This window comes from Pempheris klunzingeri, chromosome 2, assembly GCF_042242105.1.
Source record: "Pempheris klunzingeri isolate RE-2024b chromosome 2, fPemKlu1.hap1, whole genome shotgun sequence".
NCBI lineage: Eukaryota > Metazoa > Chordata > Actinopteri > Acropomatiformes > Pempheridae > Pempheris > Pempheris klunzingeri.
Window position 1 is genome coordinate 9570550 of NC_092013.1, and position 17620 is coordinate 9588169.

At 42.4% G+C, this 17620-nt stretch overlaps 1 protein-coding gene across 1 annotated transcript; it reads right to left on the reverse strand.

The window, feature by feature from the left end:
* Positions 1–262: 262 nt before the first annotated feature.
* On the reverse strand, positions 263–16721 carry LOC139208215 (retinoic acid receptor gamma-A-like). Its single transcript, XM_070837824.1, has 8 exons — positions 16463–16721; positions 6033–6181; positions 4196–4337; positions 3917–4080; positions 3579–3755; positions 3137–3341; positions 2839–2997; positions 263–2281 (listed from the first exon to the last, which is right to left on the reverse strand). Exons 1-8 carry the CDS (start codon positions 16605–16607, stop codon positions 1965–1967), a joined length of 1458 nt encoding a protein of 485 aa, XP_070693925.1. The 5' UTR covers positions 16608–16721; the 3' UTR covers positions 263–1964.
* Between the last annotated feature and the right edge of the window lie 899 nt (positions 16722–17620).

The following is a 17620-nucleotide window of genomic DNA, read 5'->3' on the forward strand; positions in this document are numbered from 1 at the left end:
GACACCCAGAGTCCTTTTTCTTCAAATATCACTCACTGCCCTCGTCTTTGAATCTCAGTTGATCCCTCATATCGATAGACTACATCAAAAATATCTTGCAGCTGCACTGCTGCAATGTTTTGTACCACTGAGAACAACATGCTGATGGAGAATCTTTTCCCTTACATTGATTAAGGAGTTCAGTTAAGTCTCACATTACCTTTCATTACACAAATACTGACAATTTTATACATCTTGCATAAGAAAAGCTGTATAGTCTCAATAAAAAAAACAAATTATTAAGTATTTATTTTACAAAATTCATGTTTTGCATCACTCATTAGATACAGCACACATGAACACACATCATTTGAAACTCCTGTGCTGCAGCACACAGGTCACCCAATGCCAAGCTTTTGTTTTGTCGTCAATTATGTTGGACGGTTGCAACCTCACTTACAAAAGATCACGTGATAGTTGGTCAGTTTGCATCGAGATCAGACTCCTAATGTCCACCAGAAGTCTTACAGTGAGATTAGTCTTTTTGCTACAACCCTTATTTTATGTGCATCTTTTAAAAAAAAGGACTAATAATTGGTCTTACTGTGGATTATGGCAGTGACAAGTGAGATCACATCTGCACAACATTGCTCTGTGAATTGGTAAATGGTCTCAGTCACACACTTAAACACACACACACACACACACATAAACGCACACCTGAGGTTTCCTGTGAAGTAAACTGCTTTGAAGGGTTAAGTCTGTTTGGATGATTCTGTGCTCATGCTTACAAAATGAAAGTATTATGGCTTAACTGTACCTGGTTGCTGTACTGAGGGCATGCACAGCATGGCCAACGACTTTAATTTTTAATAATCCTTAGTCCTTGGAGTGAGAAGAATGCTTGTGGAAGATTGGGGCGTTATGTTGGAGAACTCACACCAACACTTTTCTTAAAATACTGTATAGACAGGTGAGAGATGGTCCTGACAGAATCAACCTGAGATTATGTGATGACATTAAATCTACCCTGCAGATTGTTTAGTCTATTTTTTACTTACTATAAGTAAGTGTGTATTTTCGTTGAATTGTGGAGATATACTGCCTCTTTTGTTTCGCATTCTTTCTTAGTCGTACATCACAAGTACCAGAGCTATTACAGTTGAAGTCATCTCCCTCTCAGTCTCTTTCAGATGTTTTACCCATCAGAGATCATCATACCATGTGCTTATCACATTGTGAGTTTGAGTCCTGCTCATGACCTGCTCCCTCTTTGCTATTGCTCTCTTTACTGTCTTTGCTATTGCTTTTCACTGTGTCCAATAAAGCAGAAATGCATACAAATAAAGCTTAAAAGGCATTAAAAAAACAAAACAACAAACACATTATGTCCAGTCAAATATGAGCAGGACTGAGTGAAAAATATACAAAAAAAGCAACAGAGTTCCACACACAGGCATAAGGAAAGAGCAGAATGTGTACATGCTTAGAAAAACCATACAATTAAAAAAATAAGTAGCATATCTCTGAATAGTAATAAAAGGAATTGTGGGAAGACATTTGCAGCAAACGGACACCACATAGAGTTCTATTGTTGCAATGTATTTTTACCATCAATTTTATACAAAGCATAGCCCTTATAGATAGTGGAGGAGTGCATTTTCTTTTGTCCACCACCTCTTGTTCCCCTTTTGGGTGGACGAAACACTTGAAATATTTTTTAGACAGTCTCATTTTGGCACAGTGATTTTTCATGGCGCCCTCCTCAGCCCACTGACATTTAGTGCTTTTGCTTGTCCCACTCATTGCTGCCTATACTGAATTTAATGCATTTGCCTTTCAGTCAACATGTACAGTATATGTTAATATGTGCTGTATGCAACTGTTGTTGTATAAGAGCCTAATTCTGTGAGGTTTCTGGGAGGGGATATTGATGAGCGAGGGCTCAGTGATCTGAAGGAGGAAGCAGCATCACTGTGTCTTTCTCACTGTGTTTTCCCAGTTACACCTTTCTTTTGCACACCCGCTGCCGCCTCCCCCCACGACTCCCCGTCACTGTCCGCCCCTCGCTCTTTCTCCTCATCCCAGTAGTCGTCCTCTTCCTCTTCCTCTTCCTCCTCAACGGCCGACTCAGTGGCCTTTTCCTCTTGTTTGATGGCTTGGATGGCAGGAGGAGCGGCTGCAGCGCTGTCCCCTGAGTCACTGCTGTCTTCAAAGGCCTCGGGGTTCTCCAGCATCTCCCTGATCAGTGGAGGCATGGGGCCTGGGATCTCCGTCTTCAGTGTGATGGCTCTTTCTGCACCTACAGGCATGCAAACACACACGCACACGTAAATTTATATAATAGTTAGCGTTTATTTCCATGTTTCACTTTTTAAAGGAACCACTAACTGACAGGTTACATCCCATTTCAGGAATAAATTCCTCTTTACTGCCATGTTCTTCATATATGCAGATGATGGTATACTCTTCCTGACCAACATATTTTGCATACATGATACTTAGGATGCAATTATATGAAATCATTTTGATTTCTCATCAATCAAGGAATTTTTACCAATCCTCTCCTAAATAAAGCATTTGTTGAATTGTTTTGACACTAGTGGCATTATGCTACTTGAGTTTAGATACTGATACTAAAACTATGTTAAATGTTGTGTTGACAAAAGTAATGGCTAAAGGATTTTAGCTGGTTAAGCAAAACAAAAAAACTAATTTGACCAGGCATTACCCGTCAACTTTCAGCCCCTCGCAACTGTTGCTACTCAGTACTGCTACAAACAAACTGAATAGTATATAGTATTTGATACCCAGCCCTTCTTCTAATCTGTAGCCATGACGTGTAAAACCTCATCTGACCTTTGGTGCTGATTCCTCGGAGGTCTGTGACTTTCATCAGCATGCGGGGAAACATGTGAGGCTTGTTCGGGCGTCTGCGGCGGGTGTAGATCTTCAGAGCCTCTAGCAGCGGCTCCTGCAACTTGTCCACCTTCTGTGGTTCCTCCAGATCCATGCGGTCTGAAACAATGCGAGAAAGAAATGAGGAAATGGTTGGTAAAATAACTGGCAAAATGGATAGTGAGGGAATTGCAAAACAATGAGACAAACTTGTCAGTGCTGTAAGCTAATGCCAGCATGCTAGTAGGTGCAACCTTACCTCCACAGATGAGGCAGATGGCACTGAGCAGGCCTGTCTCTGTGTCGTCCATCTCCAAAGGCAGCAGCTGGCCAGCAAAGGCAAACACCAGGTCTGTGAGTGGGCCAAAGCCTGCATTATGCATCTGGGTCCTGTTGAGAGTCAGGCCATCTGAAAACGTCATCGTGTCCTGTTCTGGGGTGTAGCGAGTGCATATCCTCAGCATCTAAGATGAACATCACAAGGTAGAGACGAAGGAAAAAAAGAAGTAGACAGTTAGTAACATGAGGATGAAATTCAGTCCAAACAAAAATCACTTCAGCCATTAAGAATTACTTTTAAATTTTTCAGGAGCTGTTCATATTGACAAGTTAAGCAGCGTGACAAATGATAAAGCGTTAAGGAGGTGGAAGGGGTGAAAGTCAGTTAAAGACTAGCAGTAAAAGGAGCATGTGGTTGGTACCAGGATGTCCAGACATGCAGATTTGAGGAGGGTGATCTGGTCAGCGATGGTGAGCGTGGTGAAGCCTGGAAGCCGCTTGGCAAACTCCACAATCTTTATAATGCACTTAGTGGACAGCTCACTGAACTTATCCCACAGGCCCAAGTCCAGCTGTACTCTGTGGTCAGCACTTGAATTCTGGGAGAGAGAAAGAGGGACACTTTTGTCTGTGTGGCTGTGCAGAGTCCATACTGTGTTTGTCCTTTTGGCAAAGCGGTGAGCTAATGCTTGAGTGGACTGCGAGTGTTCCGGCGTGGATGCGACTATGCATAAAGAAAAAAAAACTAAAAGAAACTCACTGTGGTGTATTTTCCTAATTGGCACAGAGATGGAAAGGTCTCTTGGTGAGCTTTGCTAACTTTGTTAACCAGCTCCTCCAGTTCTCCACTGAGCTCATAGTTCTCTGGCAGCACCACTTCCTCTTTCACATCCTTCTTCTTTTTGTTCCTGTCGTTACGCACCGCTACAAGGAAAGGCACAAGATGACACACTTAAAACTCCCCCATAGCTTTTTCTTGACAGTGATTTTGAAGTATTATTCTATCAGCAAATGAGTGAGGTCCATATTTTCCTCTCACCTTCTTTGGACATGCCGACCTCAAAGCACTTCTGCAGCCGACAGTACTGGCAGCGGTTACGGGTCACTTTGTTGATCTGACAGTTCTTGTCTCTGTGGCAGGTATACACCATGTTCTTCTGGATACTGCGCCGAAAGAAACCCTGAAACCAATAAAAGAAAATATCTGGTGCACTGCTTCATGAATGGAAAAAATGGTCTCAATAACAATTCACAACAGGATTGCTGGGGGGGCATGGCTCCAGGGGTGGTAATGTTGGTTGGTCAGATTAAAAAAATCTCAACAAACATTGGATGAATTGCCATGGATTTCTTTACAGATATTCACGCTTCCCAGACAATGTATCCTGTCTGATCTGATCAACACCTGACTTTTCCTGAAGCACCACAGTGAGGTTGACATTTGTGGTTTTTAGTGAACTGCCAAGAAATTTGTACATTCATGGCCACTTCATGAGGAATTGTAATCACTTTGGCTATCCTCTGACTTTTCATAAAGGGCCATTGTCAAGTCAAAATTTGTCTAATTGTTGATTGATGGTGATTTGGTTTTAAAAAAGTTCACATAGACTGAACCGTCTTTCTTAACTGAGAAAGACCATTTATTGGTGTCTGTCTATAATACTTCAAGTGCAAAAAACTCTTCTAAAGTTCAATGTTTATTTAAGAAGCTCTAAATCAGGGGTGTCCAAACTACGGCCAGTGGTCCAATTTTCATTGGCCCGCAGGAAATTCTAAAAATGTATTGCAACACGGCCCACACATGGAACTTGCGCTGGACTGTATTGTACTTCTTAGTCTCACCGCTAGGTGGAGTAACTGTCTTGAACGAGGCAGCTTCTCTATACAATGAGTAATCGAAGAAGAAACCTGCTACAGGTGACCCAAAATGGCAGAATTAAAGAAACATAAGAGAGCAAGTTAGTGTAGAAAGTTTCAGACGCGGTGTCCGATATGAGAGCAGGAGGAGCTGCTTGATGTTAGCAGTCTAAAGAGCACCACGACGGGTGAGGATGTTTTTGAAGCTGTGCCAGATGCAGTTGGCATGATGGGACTTAAATGGGACGAGCTGTGTGGAGGTACGACGGGATGGGGCTCCAGCTGGGACAGGTGAGCGCAAAGGACTGGCCCCTACGGTGTCCGCCGAGGAGGAAGAAAGTGGAGGTAAGGCTGCTCTACCATGCTCATGTGCGCTGGCTAAGTCGTGGCTCTGTGCTGCACAGGTTTTATTCCCTGAGATCAGAAATGAACCAGTTCTGAAGAGAGAAGGACTCTTCATGAGCTCAGTGACCCTCTCTGGTTGGCATTTTTAGTGGATCTCACTGATCACCTTAACACCCTGAACAAGAGCCTACAAGGCAAAGACCAGCTTGTACCACAACTAATAAATGAAAGCCCACTAATGAAAAGGCTGTTTTTTTTTTTCTTGAATCATATTCAGTTATCAATCAAAATACATTTGATTGATTTTGCCAACTTTAATCCACTAGAGGTGAGGCGATATACATCACCTCTAGTGGATTAAAGTTAGCAATATAGCTCACTTCTAGTGAGTGGCCCAGCCCTTTGTATGTTTTTCTGTATGTGGCGCTCAGTGAAAAAAGTTTGGACACCCCTGCTCTAAATCTACAGCACATTATTTAGCCCTGTTGCAGTAATCGTGTGCAGTATTAGTGAGGATACAGTAGAGGGCAGCTTCACAAAAGCAAACATTACAGCTGTGCAGTGCTGACATCTGTCAGGCTTTAGCTGAACATCAGGTTCTCACTCTGGCCTTCGTTTCAGTGGACGTCAGCTGCTCATTTCATACATGTCCTGTAAACTCTGGCTTCATTTACCTTGCAGCCCTCACAGGAGCTCACTCCATAGTGATAACCTGACGACTTGTCCTGGCACACAAAGCACGGCTTGTAGACACGAGGCGGAGGGGGAGGAGAAGGAGAGCTGGGCACCATCTCCTCTGAGCTGGTGCTCTGGGTCTCCACCGCTGCAGAGAGAGAAAGGGAAAAAAAAAAAGAAACATTTAAGGGCTCTTATTATATCAGAGGATCTTGTTTACATAAGTTCTTAAAGTCTTTGAAACTATGATGAAAGCCAATACAACAACTGATTAAGAGAGAGCAGCCAACAAACAACCCCCAACCCCATGCAAGCCACCCCTTGGAGCCAGAAGGCGAGCTCAAAGGCAGACATTTTTAAGAGAAAAGGGAGGGGGGGGGGCACTGCTGATTGACAGGGACTTAAAAGAGACACAATTAGCTGATGGCCAGATGGCCCTGCTGATAAAATGCTGATTGGCAGCTGAGATTTGATTGGCTTCTCCATTTACTGGTGAGTGGGGGAGAGCAGCATACCTCTGTTGACTTTTCGACTGACATCTGAATTTTTGTATCTGTGTGAGTGTGTGTTTGTGTGCACGTGCGCACACGCACAAGCTCACATTTTTATTTGAAAGGCCGTCCAACCAGACCTGCCTATATACCTCCAGCCCCATGTGAACAAACAGAGGCGGGATGTTTATGAGACACGGCTGTCTCCCTCTGTTCCTTCTCACTGTCTCGCTAAAGAAAATGGCACACTGTATAACACCATTTGCTGGCCACAGGCAAAGTCATTCAACTGCTGCAAATGAAAACGGTCAAGACAAACAGTGTCAAACTGAGGCGGTGACAATTACATCCAGCTGATTAAAACCTCCTTAACCTCAAATAAAAGAGTAAAAAAAAAAAAAGTGAAACTCCAACACGCCTGGTACACATTTGAAGGTGATGACTAAAGAACAACCAGATTCCTTCGAACGTGCCTTTCAACTTTCACCTTCAGTCACCCCAACTTCACCTCCCTCTGCCCATTCCCACCCCCACTCCCTTGTTTCCTGGCCCTAAATTCCTTAGTGCAGGCTGGGCAGGGTTTAATAGTTGCCCAGGCTCATAAGCGGCCCTATAAAGGTTGTGTCTGGGATGGGAAGGAGGCCCCCGGCCAGGCTGACGGCCTCTTTATTGGGATCCAGTCACCTTGGGCAGCTATTCACATCAACAGCTCCATCCTTGGATCCCTTCCTAGTAAAAATAAAGAATCTGGGGTCAAAAACCCAAAGTCACAGCCCCTCCTGTCACCTTCAATGGATAGCACAGGACTGAACCAAATGTGGCCCCTTCCCCACCGCTGCAACCCCAACCTGAACCCACAGCTTGTCATTAACAAGAGTGGTAAGGTTTCAAAAAACAGTGAGGCAAAGGCACAAAGGAATAATCTAATAAAAACAGAGAGGGGAAAAATGAAAAGAGAAAGAAAGGGAAAGACAGAGGTGAGCCCGAGGACAGAAACTTCCCAGTGGCTGAGAGGTTAAATAAAATCCTGACCATTTAACTTTGACCTTGACTGAAGAAGGCTGTTACTAACTACACGACCAGCAGCTTGTTTTAAAATCCAGGAATGTCTTCAAATATGACAATGAATCACGACTGACAACAAATTGGGAAATATTATTTCTGACTGGATCAACATTTCGTTTACATTGACCTTAACACAGTGGAATGCAAGTGTGTGATTCTTTAATAGAAGTGTGGATATTAGTCACTGGGGCGTCTGTTACTCTTAGCGAGAACAAACTGAAATGGAAACACAAAACACACCAAGTGGGATCACTAAACACCAGTGGCCATTCATTTTTTTGACGACACGTGCATAAATTTGAACATTTCTGTTGTTTAAGAGTCCCCACAGTGGGCTTTTACCATATTAATGTCATTTCTAACTTGTGCCCAGAAAATATTTCTGACACATTGTAATCCAAAAAACATTGATCTGTTACAGCAACATGACATTAAATAGTTCCTGCTATTTCCCACATTGAGACTATAGCAAACAGCTGGCAGTCTAGAGATGAATGTAACTGGAAACGTCACGGTAATTAGACTTGAAACAATTCATCAGGCAGCAGTTCGACAAAAAAACAAAGGCTAAATTTAATGATGAATTACTTTTAAGTTATTTAAATGTGCCAAACATTCCTTGATTCCAGCTGTGAGCGAAGAAAATCATGTACACAGACTGTTATTTTCTAACAATAAGAAAGAAAAGGGGGAAAAAGGGAGCAGCCAGAAATAAGCAACAACAGGCCCAACAGCACACACACTCAGCTGTGATGCATTGAGAAAAAAAAAACAGCAATTGTTTTATCTGCTATGTGACCCAAGGCTTCAAGAATGCACTGAGCCCCTCGCTTCTCGTTTCTCACTTTTTTTCTCAGGATTTGCTGCTTTTCTTTGTCTACTGTGGTAGTAAATTGAACATATTTGAGCTTTGGATTGTTAGTCAGACAAAATAAACAATTTGAAAACAATTTTTTACAATTTTCTGATAAACTAAATTGTTAGTAGTTACTTACAGCTCTAATGGAAACATTCGTAGTTCACTGACGATTAATCTGCTCAGACAGAGAACATTGCGATACGATCATTTCTGCTTTTCTCATATACTTTTTTTTTCCAGAAAAGACATGGAGGTATGCAGGAGAAAGGATCAGGTTTCACACAAGTTTATGAGTAAACAAGGAGCTGCTTGTTAAGCAGGGGGTAAACACTATTATGTATTCAGTTTGGGGGCATTAGAGCCCAGGTGTAGGAGATGGAGGTAGAAGGGGCGGAGCTGAATGAATGGCAGTGTAACCTGATCACTGTTTTCTGTTTATATAGTAACACTGACAATGTAAAAGTGGCGCAGAGAGAACAAGTGGAAAAATAGCTCCCATTGAAACCGAGAAGCTGCATCTGGCGCCAGGAGAGAGGTAGTGACTGACACTGTCTGAGAGCGGGTGAGGAGGGACGTGACTCCCAGAAACATGACGGAGAGAGACAGGGTGAGAGACACTGGGTGAAGGCAGAAGGAGGGAGGGAGGGGTGGAGAGACTTTACCTGGTGTGGAGAAAGAAAGCGAGGAGCCAAAAACTGTCTGCAGCTGTCATCGCCCTGAACTGAGCTCAGCCTCGGAGCCTTGGCATGAAAAAAATACCTGTCTCTTCGTAACCTACAACTCACCCCTCAGTGAGTCACAACATCAATCAGCACACCTCTACTGGACACGGAGGAGACAAGACGGCTCATGTGAATCAGCCCCATCAGATGGCTGCATACACCTCCTATGCACAGCTTCACACACAACCCAGACTATAAATATAATAATGGAAGAAGACAAAGAAAAATCTTCTGCAGGGCCCTCACCCAAGTGATTGTACAGCAGTATTCCTTAATATTACTTCACCTTCTCATGTTTCTGTGTCTTTCCCACCTTCTTCCTCCGCCATGTACTCAGTGTTTGTTGTCAGATCAACACATCTCTGTTTAGACAACAGAAGCCCCTCTGAAAGCAGACACCTTCCTTATCAGCTCTGATGTCTGACAGTCTTGAAGCACGAGAAAGAAAACTTCGGCCCTGAGACGAACTGTGTCCCAAATCCATGCTAAACACTAATTGTAATTATGCAGTATATTTTATATTAATGGTTTATAGGATACTTCATGCAGTTAGTTCACAATTAATCAAGACAGACAACCATTACATTCAAAAAAAGAAAACAATATCATAAAACTGACTTCAGAGTGACAATGCCAATTAAACTTAACAGAGCAAAATGTATTTTTTTGTTGTTTTCTTGTCTGAGATCTGCCAAGAGATGTCTTACAACTAGCACCAATCAGATTTCTTTGTGCATTGCATTGTGGGAAAATAGTGTAATCAACAGCACACTCTAAAGTCAACGTAGTTTGGTCTGCATACTGACAGTGCTGAGTATAATTTACTTATTTACAAAACTCCAAAGCTGCTAAGAACAGCTACAGTACTTTCCAGAGTATGCACGTGAAATTATTTACACATGAAAGTGAACCTCTTTTAGGAGCCAGAGCAGCCGAGTGTCTGTGTGTGTTTGGCACAGATGATCTGGAGTGAGGAAGATGATGTTTCAGCGAGACAGAACTGATCTGTCACTCTGTACTGACACGTGCATGACAATCAAAACAGTGACCGACACCATGTGTCATCAGCCTGCAGTTGTTTGAATCCTTTCGCTTGAATACAGAACACAAAGACACGAGCAGGGTAAGCATGTGGTTTGTTTTACGCTGATATTGAAGGTGTTTTTTTCATTCCTCCTGGAGTGGCCGTGTGGTCGACGCAGTGTGACATATGGCCCATAGGGCCTTCATCCTGGCTCAAGCTGCCAACATCACACATTTCATTGAACTAGACTTTGGCCTGAGGGCTCCAAAGAGCCTCATGCTGGAGAGGGGTGGAGGATAAAGCTGAGGCCTGTTCGAATCTATCATCTGTTTTGTTGTTGAGCCAAACCAGGAATTTGATAAATACTTTCATGACTCAGATAAATGCAAAAATACAGTAAAAACTTTGACTCATTTCTTTAAGCCTGAATCCTCAAAACATTAATTCGGATGGCAAATTTGGTTTTTACATAACTTCTTGCTTCACAAAATGTTCGGCAGCATACTGTGGAATGTGCGTGAACATGTGAATATGTGTGTGTGGGCTGCTGCATAAGGCCACAGGTCAGCTGGGCTGTGTGTGAGGGTTTTCAGTGTCAGTGCGACAACACTAACGGAAAGATTGTGAGGAGAGAAGAGGAAGAAAACACTGGAAGAAATATAAATTCATCAACAAATAGCCAGAACACATAAAATGCCTTTGTCGAGTCAATTTTAAAGGGAAAACTTAATGGGACTTGTAAATTAAACTCTGATTGCGCAGCATGGTTTATATTCTTGGTTTTAAAATGCATGCTCATGCTCTTAAAAGCTCACTGTCCTCTGTTATAATTCATGGACAGACAAACAGTGAGGGGAAGCTACGACCTCAAATATGTTGAGCGAGTAATTACCATGACAGCAGGGAGGAGAAGGGGGGAGATCTGAGTGACAATCCTTTTCATCAGCTGTTCTAAGTTCAATACCAGCGTCCCCTGCCCTCCCCCCAGCTCAACCCTCACTAATAACCCTCTTCCCCCCTCTGTCCTCTCCTGCCTTCCTGCCCTGGCAGGAGGAGGAGTCCTTCCTGTCATTGGCAGCGCCTTTTAAAGGAAAGGCTGTGAAAACCAGGCTACTGTCCAGGAGATGGCTCAATAAAAACAGCAGCAAACAAACACTTAAAAAAGAGGCACACACACACACACACACAAACGCAAGAAACGGCGCACAAAGGCGCACACACATTTGCACAACTTAGAAAAACAGAAATCCTGGACATGTCCTCAAACCTGTGAACTCGTACACAGTTGTCAATCTAATCCTGCAATTTCAGATGTATTTTAGAAATTTGGGTCTAAAGAGCATCAAATATTCAGTCTCAGTTGAACTCGACAGTTCAAGGTGAGGTTCAAGATACAACCTAGAAAACAACATTCATGTAATATATGTACATTATTTTGTCATGGTCACTTAGTTAAGCTTGGTCTGCGTGAGTGTGCGTGGGGGTGCGTTTACGGGACATGTTGTTAAATCTGGGTTTGTCCCTCCCATTCATCATCATACATACAATGCAGCCTTTCTTTTTTATAACACCCAATAAACTCTGCTTTCTATTTTTGTTCCAGTTTTTTTGATATTACTGAATCCACAGAGTCCGCTCCCACCTTCATGCTGGGCACCCTGAATACAACATAGAGAGCCAACGTGGCCTCTCAAACACGTCTGCTGCTACTAACCTCAGCATAACCATCAGGCACGGTGTTTAAAAGCATTTTAGTATAAAAATAGTATTGTTATTAGTAATGCATGTCAATGGGTATAATGGTACACTTCTGCTTTTGTACCTGGTTTCACTTTTAAGTTTACAAGTTTCCATTTTGACTCTTTTTGTCAGATAAACCACATTTTTGCAACAAGTGTGTAAACATTTATCATGCTGTAAAACATTTGGCAAATAGTTCCACAGACGTGTAAGAATAATTCAGAATCATTACAGGCCGAAGCTCAGCCAAACGTTAATGTGCTGTGGTGGAGACAGGGCTGGAAGCTGCGACGCCGCAATCAGAGACAAGTTGAAACATGACTCACTGAATCTCACAAGATGTTGGTTTCGAGCAGCTTCTCTCGGGAACACCAGTCACCAATCAGCGGCCCGGGATTGTCTCGGTTCCTGAAGCTTTTCTGAGACTAACTGTAAAAATATGCTGTGTTGAACTTTGTTTTGAACGGGCATGCGTTTGGAATGAGAAATTTAGCTCAATCAGATCCACTTGTCAACTAGCCGTGACCTGAAGGTTTTGTCGTCTGATCATTCCCAGCTGATGATTCTGTGGGCGTTCAAAGTCACAGGTATGACTAAGTTAACACACGAACTGTAATCATGATTACTGTGAATAATGGAATAGTTGGAGTAATACTTTGATTACATTGTTTGAAAAATTCACAGTAACTAAATAATATCACATGAGATGGTTTCTTTGATAATATTTTTAGTGAGCGGAGAGAAGGATGTGTGGTCTGAAACATCTTATTTGATGCCATGTGAAAGAAAGAAAGAAATAGTGTGATTGTGTTTTTTTCTGTGTTGATGAATTCAAAGAGCACTTCAATGCAACCTCTAACTTGCAGGGTAGGTTGTAACCTGAAACCTCTTTTTCTGGCCACCTAGCCACTCCACTGTTTGTGTATCGAAAATCTGCTTTGCTTTGGCTTTTGTTCCTGCTGTGACTTCTCTGGCAAACTCTCAAGACTCGCAAAAAACACAAAAACAAATCAAACTAATGTGCAAACACGAATTTGCAGTTCCTAATGTGTAATTTCAAATCTTAGCAATTCATCTAGATCTGTTTATCTCAGTTCTTAAAGTAAGATAACCTGGTTAGGGCCATAATCAGAGTCTTGCCGAAGCTGCGCTCTTTTGCACAATTGAGTTAAAGTCTGTGTAAAAGCTATTTGTTTCGTGCTAAATAGAAACCGGTAACCGCATTTCAAGAGTTAACTGTGAAAATAAAAGGTTACAGGTTTAAGATACATTGCTATTGTCTTGTCTCCTCTTGGTCAAAAAGTTCACTGACTGAACTTGAATTTCCAGGTTCGTCAAGGTTGTTTAGGCCTCACGGTGACAGAAATTACACTGTCAAATGACACAACAAGAGAGAGAGAGAGAGAGAGAGAGAGAGAGAGAGAGAGGCAGGCCACAGGCATCCAGAGTACAAGAGTATAAACCAGTATTTCATGACCCAGTGACACAAATTACCTAATTTTTTAGAAAAGACTAGCAATGTTGGTGCCGGTACAGCCAAAATAATTATCTGAGCCCCATCTAGTCCAAGAAATACAGCAGAGAAATAGAAATACAAACATAGTCTCCCCCTAGAATTACTGTCTTTATCTCATAAATCAGGCCCATATCTTCTGTCTTTATCAGCTACAGGCAGCAACAGCAACCCTATTGTATCACAGTTAGTTGCTCTCCTCCTGTGTGGTGATATGATGGTTGAGGAGCATTGTTATACTATCTTTGAGGGACCCATTTAAAGAGAAGAGGGTGTCAGAGAAAAGGGAGATTATCACTGAATAAAGAGGAGAGCATTTCCCCTCAAGGCCTGAAACACCAAGATACAAAGAGTTATGGGAAGGGGGTAGGGTTAATCCCAAATCCAACTTCATCCCTCCACTCTTCTTTCAGCATTCATCTCTTTTAACTGCCCATGCCCCTACACACAGCCTAATCTCTTAATTGACCCTTTGTAATTGCAATTGAATCATTAAACGCTCTTGGTTACACAACACAAGGCGTGTAAGATGAGCCATGTGTGAGCAAAGAATACACACAGATTATTGCCAGGAGGAAAACACACACTGATACACACACTACTGGAAGCGGAGGTTCAAGTGTAGGAAGAGGGGATCTTCAATTGAGGAGAAAAACAAATGTCACATAGAGGAGAAACTGTCCCCCGACCGCGCAGTGACAGAGAGAGTGGACAGACTTCCCCGCTCCCTTTAATGCCTCCTGACGTTGAAACAAAGGAAGGCAGAGAGGTGCTGAACTGCCTCACATAAAAAAAAAAAACCCACAGGAAAAGATGACCCCCCTTAACACACACACACACACACACACATTTAGGAAAGAAAGCTCATGAAGTTCATGTCAAAAAGACACAGAATTTAGAGCCACAGTGTCTAACAGTGCACATTCACTAAAAGCAATGATGAAAAAATGAACTTTCATTGACTTTCCAGTGAGGGCTGCTCACATCCATGCAGGAGTTCTTGAGATAACACACAATGTGGACCTTTATTAATGAAAAGAAGTCAAAATGTTGACACGGACCATAATGAGCGTCACAGGGTTGGTGGAAATTTTGTTTCACAAGGGGGGGGGGGGGACTAAAGAAAGGTGTTGAAGTAGAATTTATTTGCTTGAATTTTTGTGGTGGCAAATGGCTCAAGACTAAAGAGTCTCCTAATCTGACTGGATTATTTAAAGTATAACATCTTAGAATAAATGAGTTTTTTTTTTAAAAAAAAAAAAAAGAGAGAAAAAATAACAATATACTATCAGCCACCTTTTGATAAATAACAACCAGAAGATAAAAAAAAATGCTGCTGTATTAATGTTAGGCTGCAGCAGTTATTTCATTATCAATTAAACTGGCCATTATTTGATTGACTGACTAACTGATTAATCATTTGGTCTGTGAAATATCAAAGAAATGGTGAAAAATGCCTCTTGCACCATTGCAGAACTTAAGATGACGTTTTCAAATTCAACCAACAGTCCAGAACCAAAAAACATTAATTGCTTTGATGATTCATTGTCAATCATGTCAAATAGAGAAAAGCAGCGAATCATACGTCAAAACAGTTGCAATTTTTTTTTTCTGACTCAATTGGTCAACTAATCCATTCAGCTGTAGTTGAAGTCTTAGCAGCAGTAGCCTAATGTGTAAGATAAAAACTATGCTGATGAGTTCTGCTAATTTTGATATTCATATAAGGAAAAGATGATTAATGAACATTTGTGGACATTTGTCTGTCAGGCTGGCATCTGGTGAAGCTCCATAGCGAGTTGAAACAGGCCCTGCTGTGGTGTTTGTCATCCTGACTGCTCATCCGTCATCATTAGCAAGCACTGAGGACCTGACAGTGCTTGATGGCCTGGTATCTAAATAATTACTGAAGATAAATAGACTTAAGGTGCTCGACCGTTTGAGCACAGCGGAGACGATGCACTTTGAAAAAACGAAAATTTGTGCGCTCAGCTGGGTGACACATATGAATAGAGTTTCAGCAAGTCAGTTTCTATAGATAGATAGAGTCAATGTTTGATTTTCCAAGCCACAAAGCCAAGTGTAATCAAAGAGTCTGAAAGTGGACTCCATGACAATAACAAAAGGTCTGCTTATTATTCTGCCAGATAGAGTATATTTTCCTCATTTATCTTTTTTTTTATCGCTGTGTTTGTCTGTGTGACTGCTCCTGTGTGGGTTTTTTTTTAACACTATATCTTAATACCTGATGCACTGTGTGCCTCGTCTGCTGAGGTCTTTTAAAGGAGCTGTCAGAAGAATGTCTAGCCTGTGGAGTAAGGAAACAGGGAGTGCTTATATGTCAAGAGGTTCACACTTAATCTCTTCACAATTGACTTCTCATTCTTACAGTCACTTTTTCCTCTGGAGAAAATTAATTCTAGCTGTGAGCAACTTCCTTAAACAGCAACATGAATCAGAGCTTTGCAAAGTAAATGATGGCTCATATGGTGAAATGGTCATTAGTCCAATCATGTCTTCATTTATCTTTTGTAAACTCTTTCTAACTAACTGGAGCTCTCTGTCTGAGTTTATTGGCCAAATCACAACAGTGTGACTTCAAGGCCCATTTGCCTTCAATCTGTCAGTGCTGTTTCTGTTTGGACGTCGGTGGTTGTTGGTTTCTGGACACATCGCCGGGTCAGGTCCCGAATTGTTTAACAGAGCTGTCAATCATGTGAAGTCATTCATAAAGAAAACAAACACGATGATGTATAAATATGCACTCCCCAACTCACTCACTCACTCTCACAAAGCGCACTAGGCACATAAACAAACAGAAAGCAGGGTGAGAATGGGCACATAGAATCGAAAGGAATCTGACTCTTCCTGTGGAGAGAGCTCTATGATAACAAAACCAGGACTCTGATAAGAACACACACACACACGCACACACGCACATGCACATGCACACACACACACACACACACACACAGCTGCTCTTTTCCAGTCTGATGGACAGGATGGAGTACTCACACTGAACGCTGCCAGTCCCAGCCCAAGCGAAGGGGTCCAGGCCCGAGAAGTAAGAGGCGGCCTTGGTGAGCATGCAGGAGCCTTGTCCGGACACATCAAAGAGGGGCCGCGGGGCCAGCCCCAGAGCCTCCATGCAGTCAAACATGCTCCTCTCAGATCACAGCAAACACAACTACAGCCTTCTACTTTTGTTCTGCAGCTGAGCTGAGAGAACGTGACGGTAAAAACTGAGAGAAAACTTCCTGTGGCTGAAAGTAAGTCAATGCCCTGCTTGGCCCAGGTGTTCCCTGCCTTTCTGTCTGTCTGTCTGTCTGTCTCTAGTTGCCCTTGCTTCTGCCTCTTGACCGTGTGTCCTGTCTCTTTCAAATTAAGTCCTCTGGATGGACAAAACCTTGTCTTTCTTGTCTTGTTTGTGCTCTGCAAGCCAAACTACTCTCACCCTCTCTGTGTTCAGGTCACTTGCCTGCCTGCTTTGCCTTGACTGCTGTAACTGATCTCAGCTCCCCTTTTGCCGGCTCTCTGGGCCTCTCACAGTCCACCACAGACACAACCAACTATCTGCATGCTCTGCAGCACAGAGTGAGGAGGTGGGGTCGAGGATGAAGAAGAGGGAGGGAAGTAGTGCCGGAGGGGGTGTGTACCTGCTCTCCGATTGGCCATGCACCAAACTTTCTTTCCCTCCCTGTTTTCTCCTTCAAGTTTTCCAACTTGCCTCTTCATATTTCATATTCTGCAAATGAAAATAAACACTCTTCACCTAACCTACCCTCTCCTTGACTCTTTCTTCCTCCTTTTACTGCATTAATTTCCCTTTTGTTTCATGGAACAAACAATGCAGCTCTGCCACCTTTAGCTAAAAACCCCAGCCTCACAAACTCTGTTGGGGCAAAAATAAAAGGTGCTGGGAGTGAGGCAATTTGGTGAGGGTGTTGTTCGCTAATTTTCCCAGTAAATGGATGCTCCCCAATGGTTTCTGTACAGGGACAGGAGGATTAAATGCCTCTCTGTGTAAGTGGCCACAGGAATACAACTGCTCATACACACTCATTCCCTGCTATTTTCCCCCAAATTAAAAGCCTATAGCTAGGATATTGTTTTTGTTTTTCTTATTTATTTGTATTATCATAGCCATAGATACAATGAACAGTGAATAAATAA

Coding starts and splice junctions, on each gene's coding strand:
- LOC139208215 (XM_070837824.1), bottom strand. CDS start 16,607: ATGTTTGACTGCATGGAGGCTCTGGGGCTGGCCCCGCGGCCCCTCTTT. Junction 6,182..16,462: donor TGGGACTGGCAGCGTTCAGT/GTGAGTACTCCA, acceptor CTCTCTCTGCAG/CGGTGGAGACCCAGAGCACC. Junction 2,998..3,136: donor CATCTGCCTCATCTGTGGAG/GTAAGGTTGCAC, acceptor GCATTGTTTCAG/ACCGCATGGATCTGGAGGAA.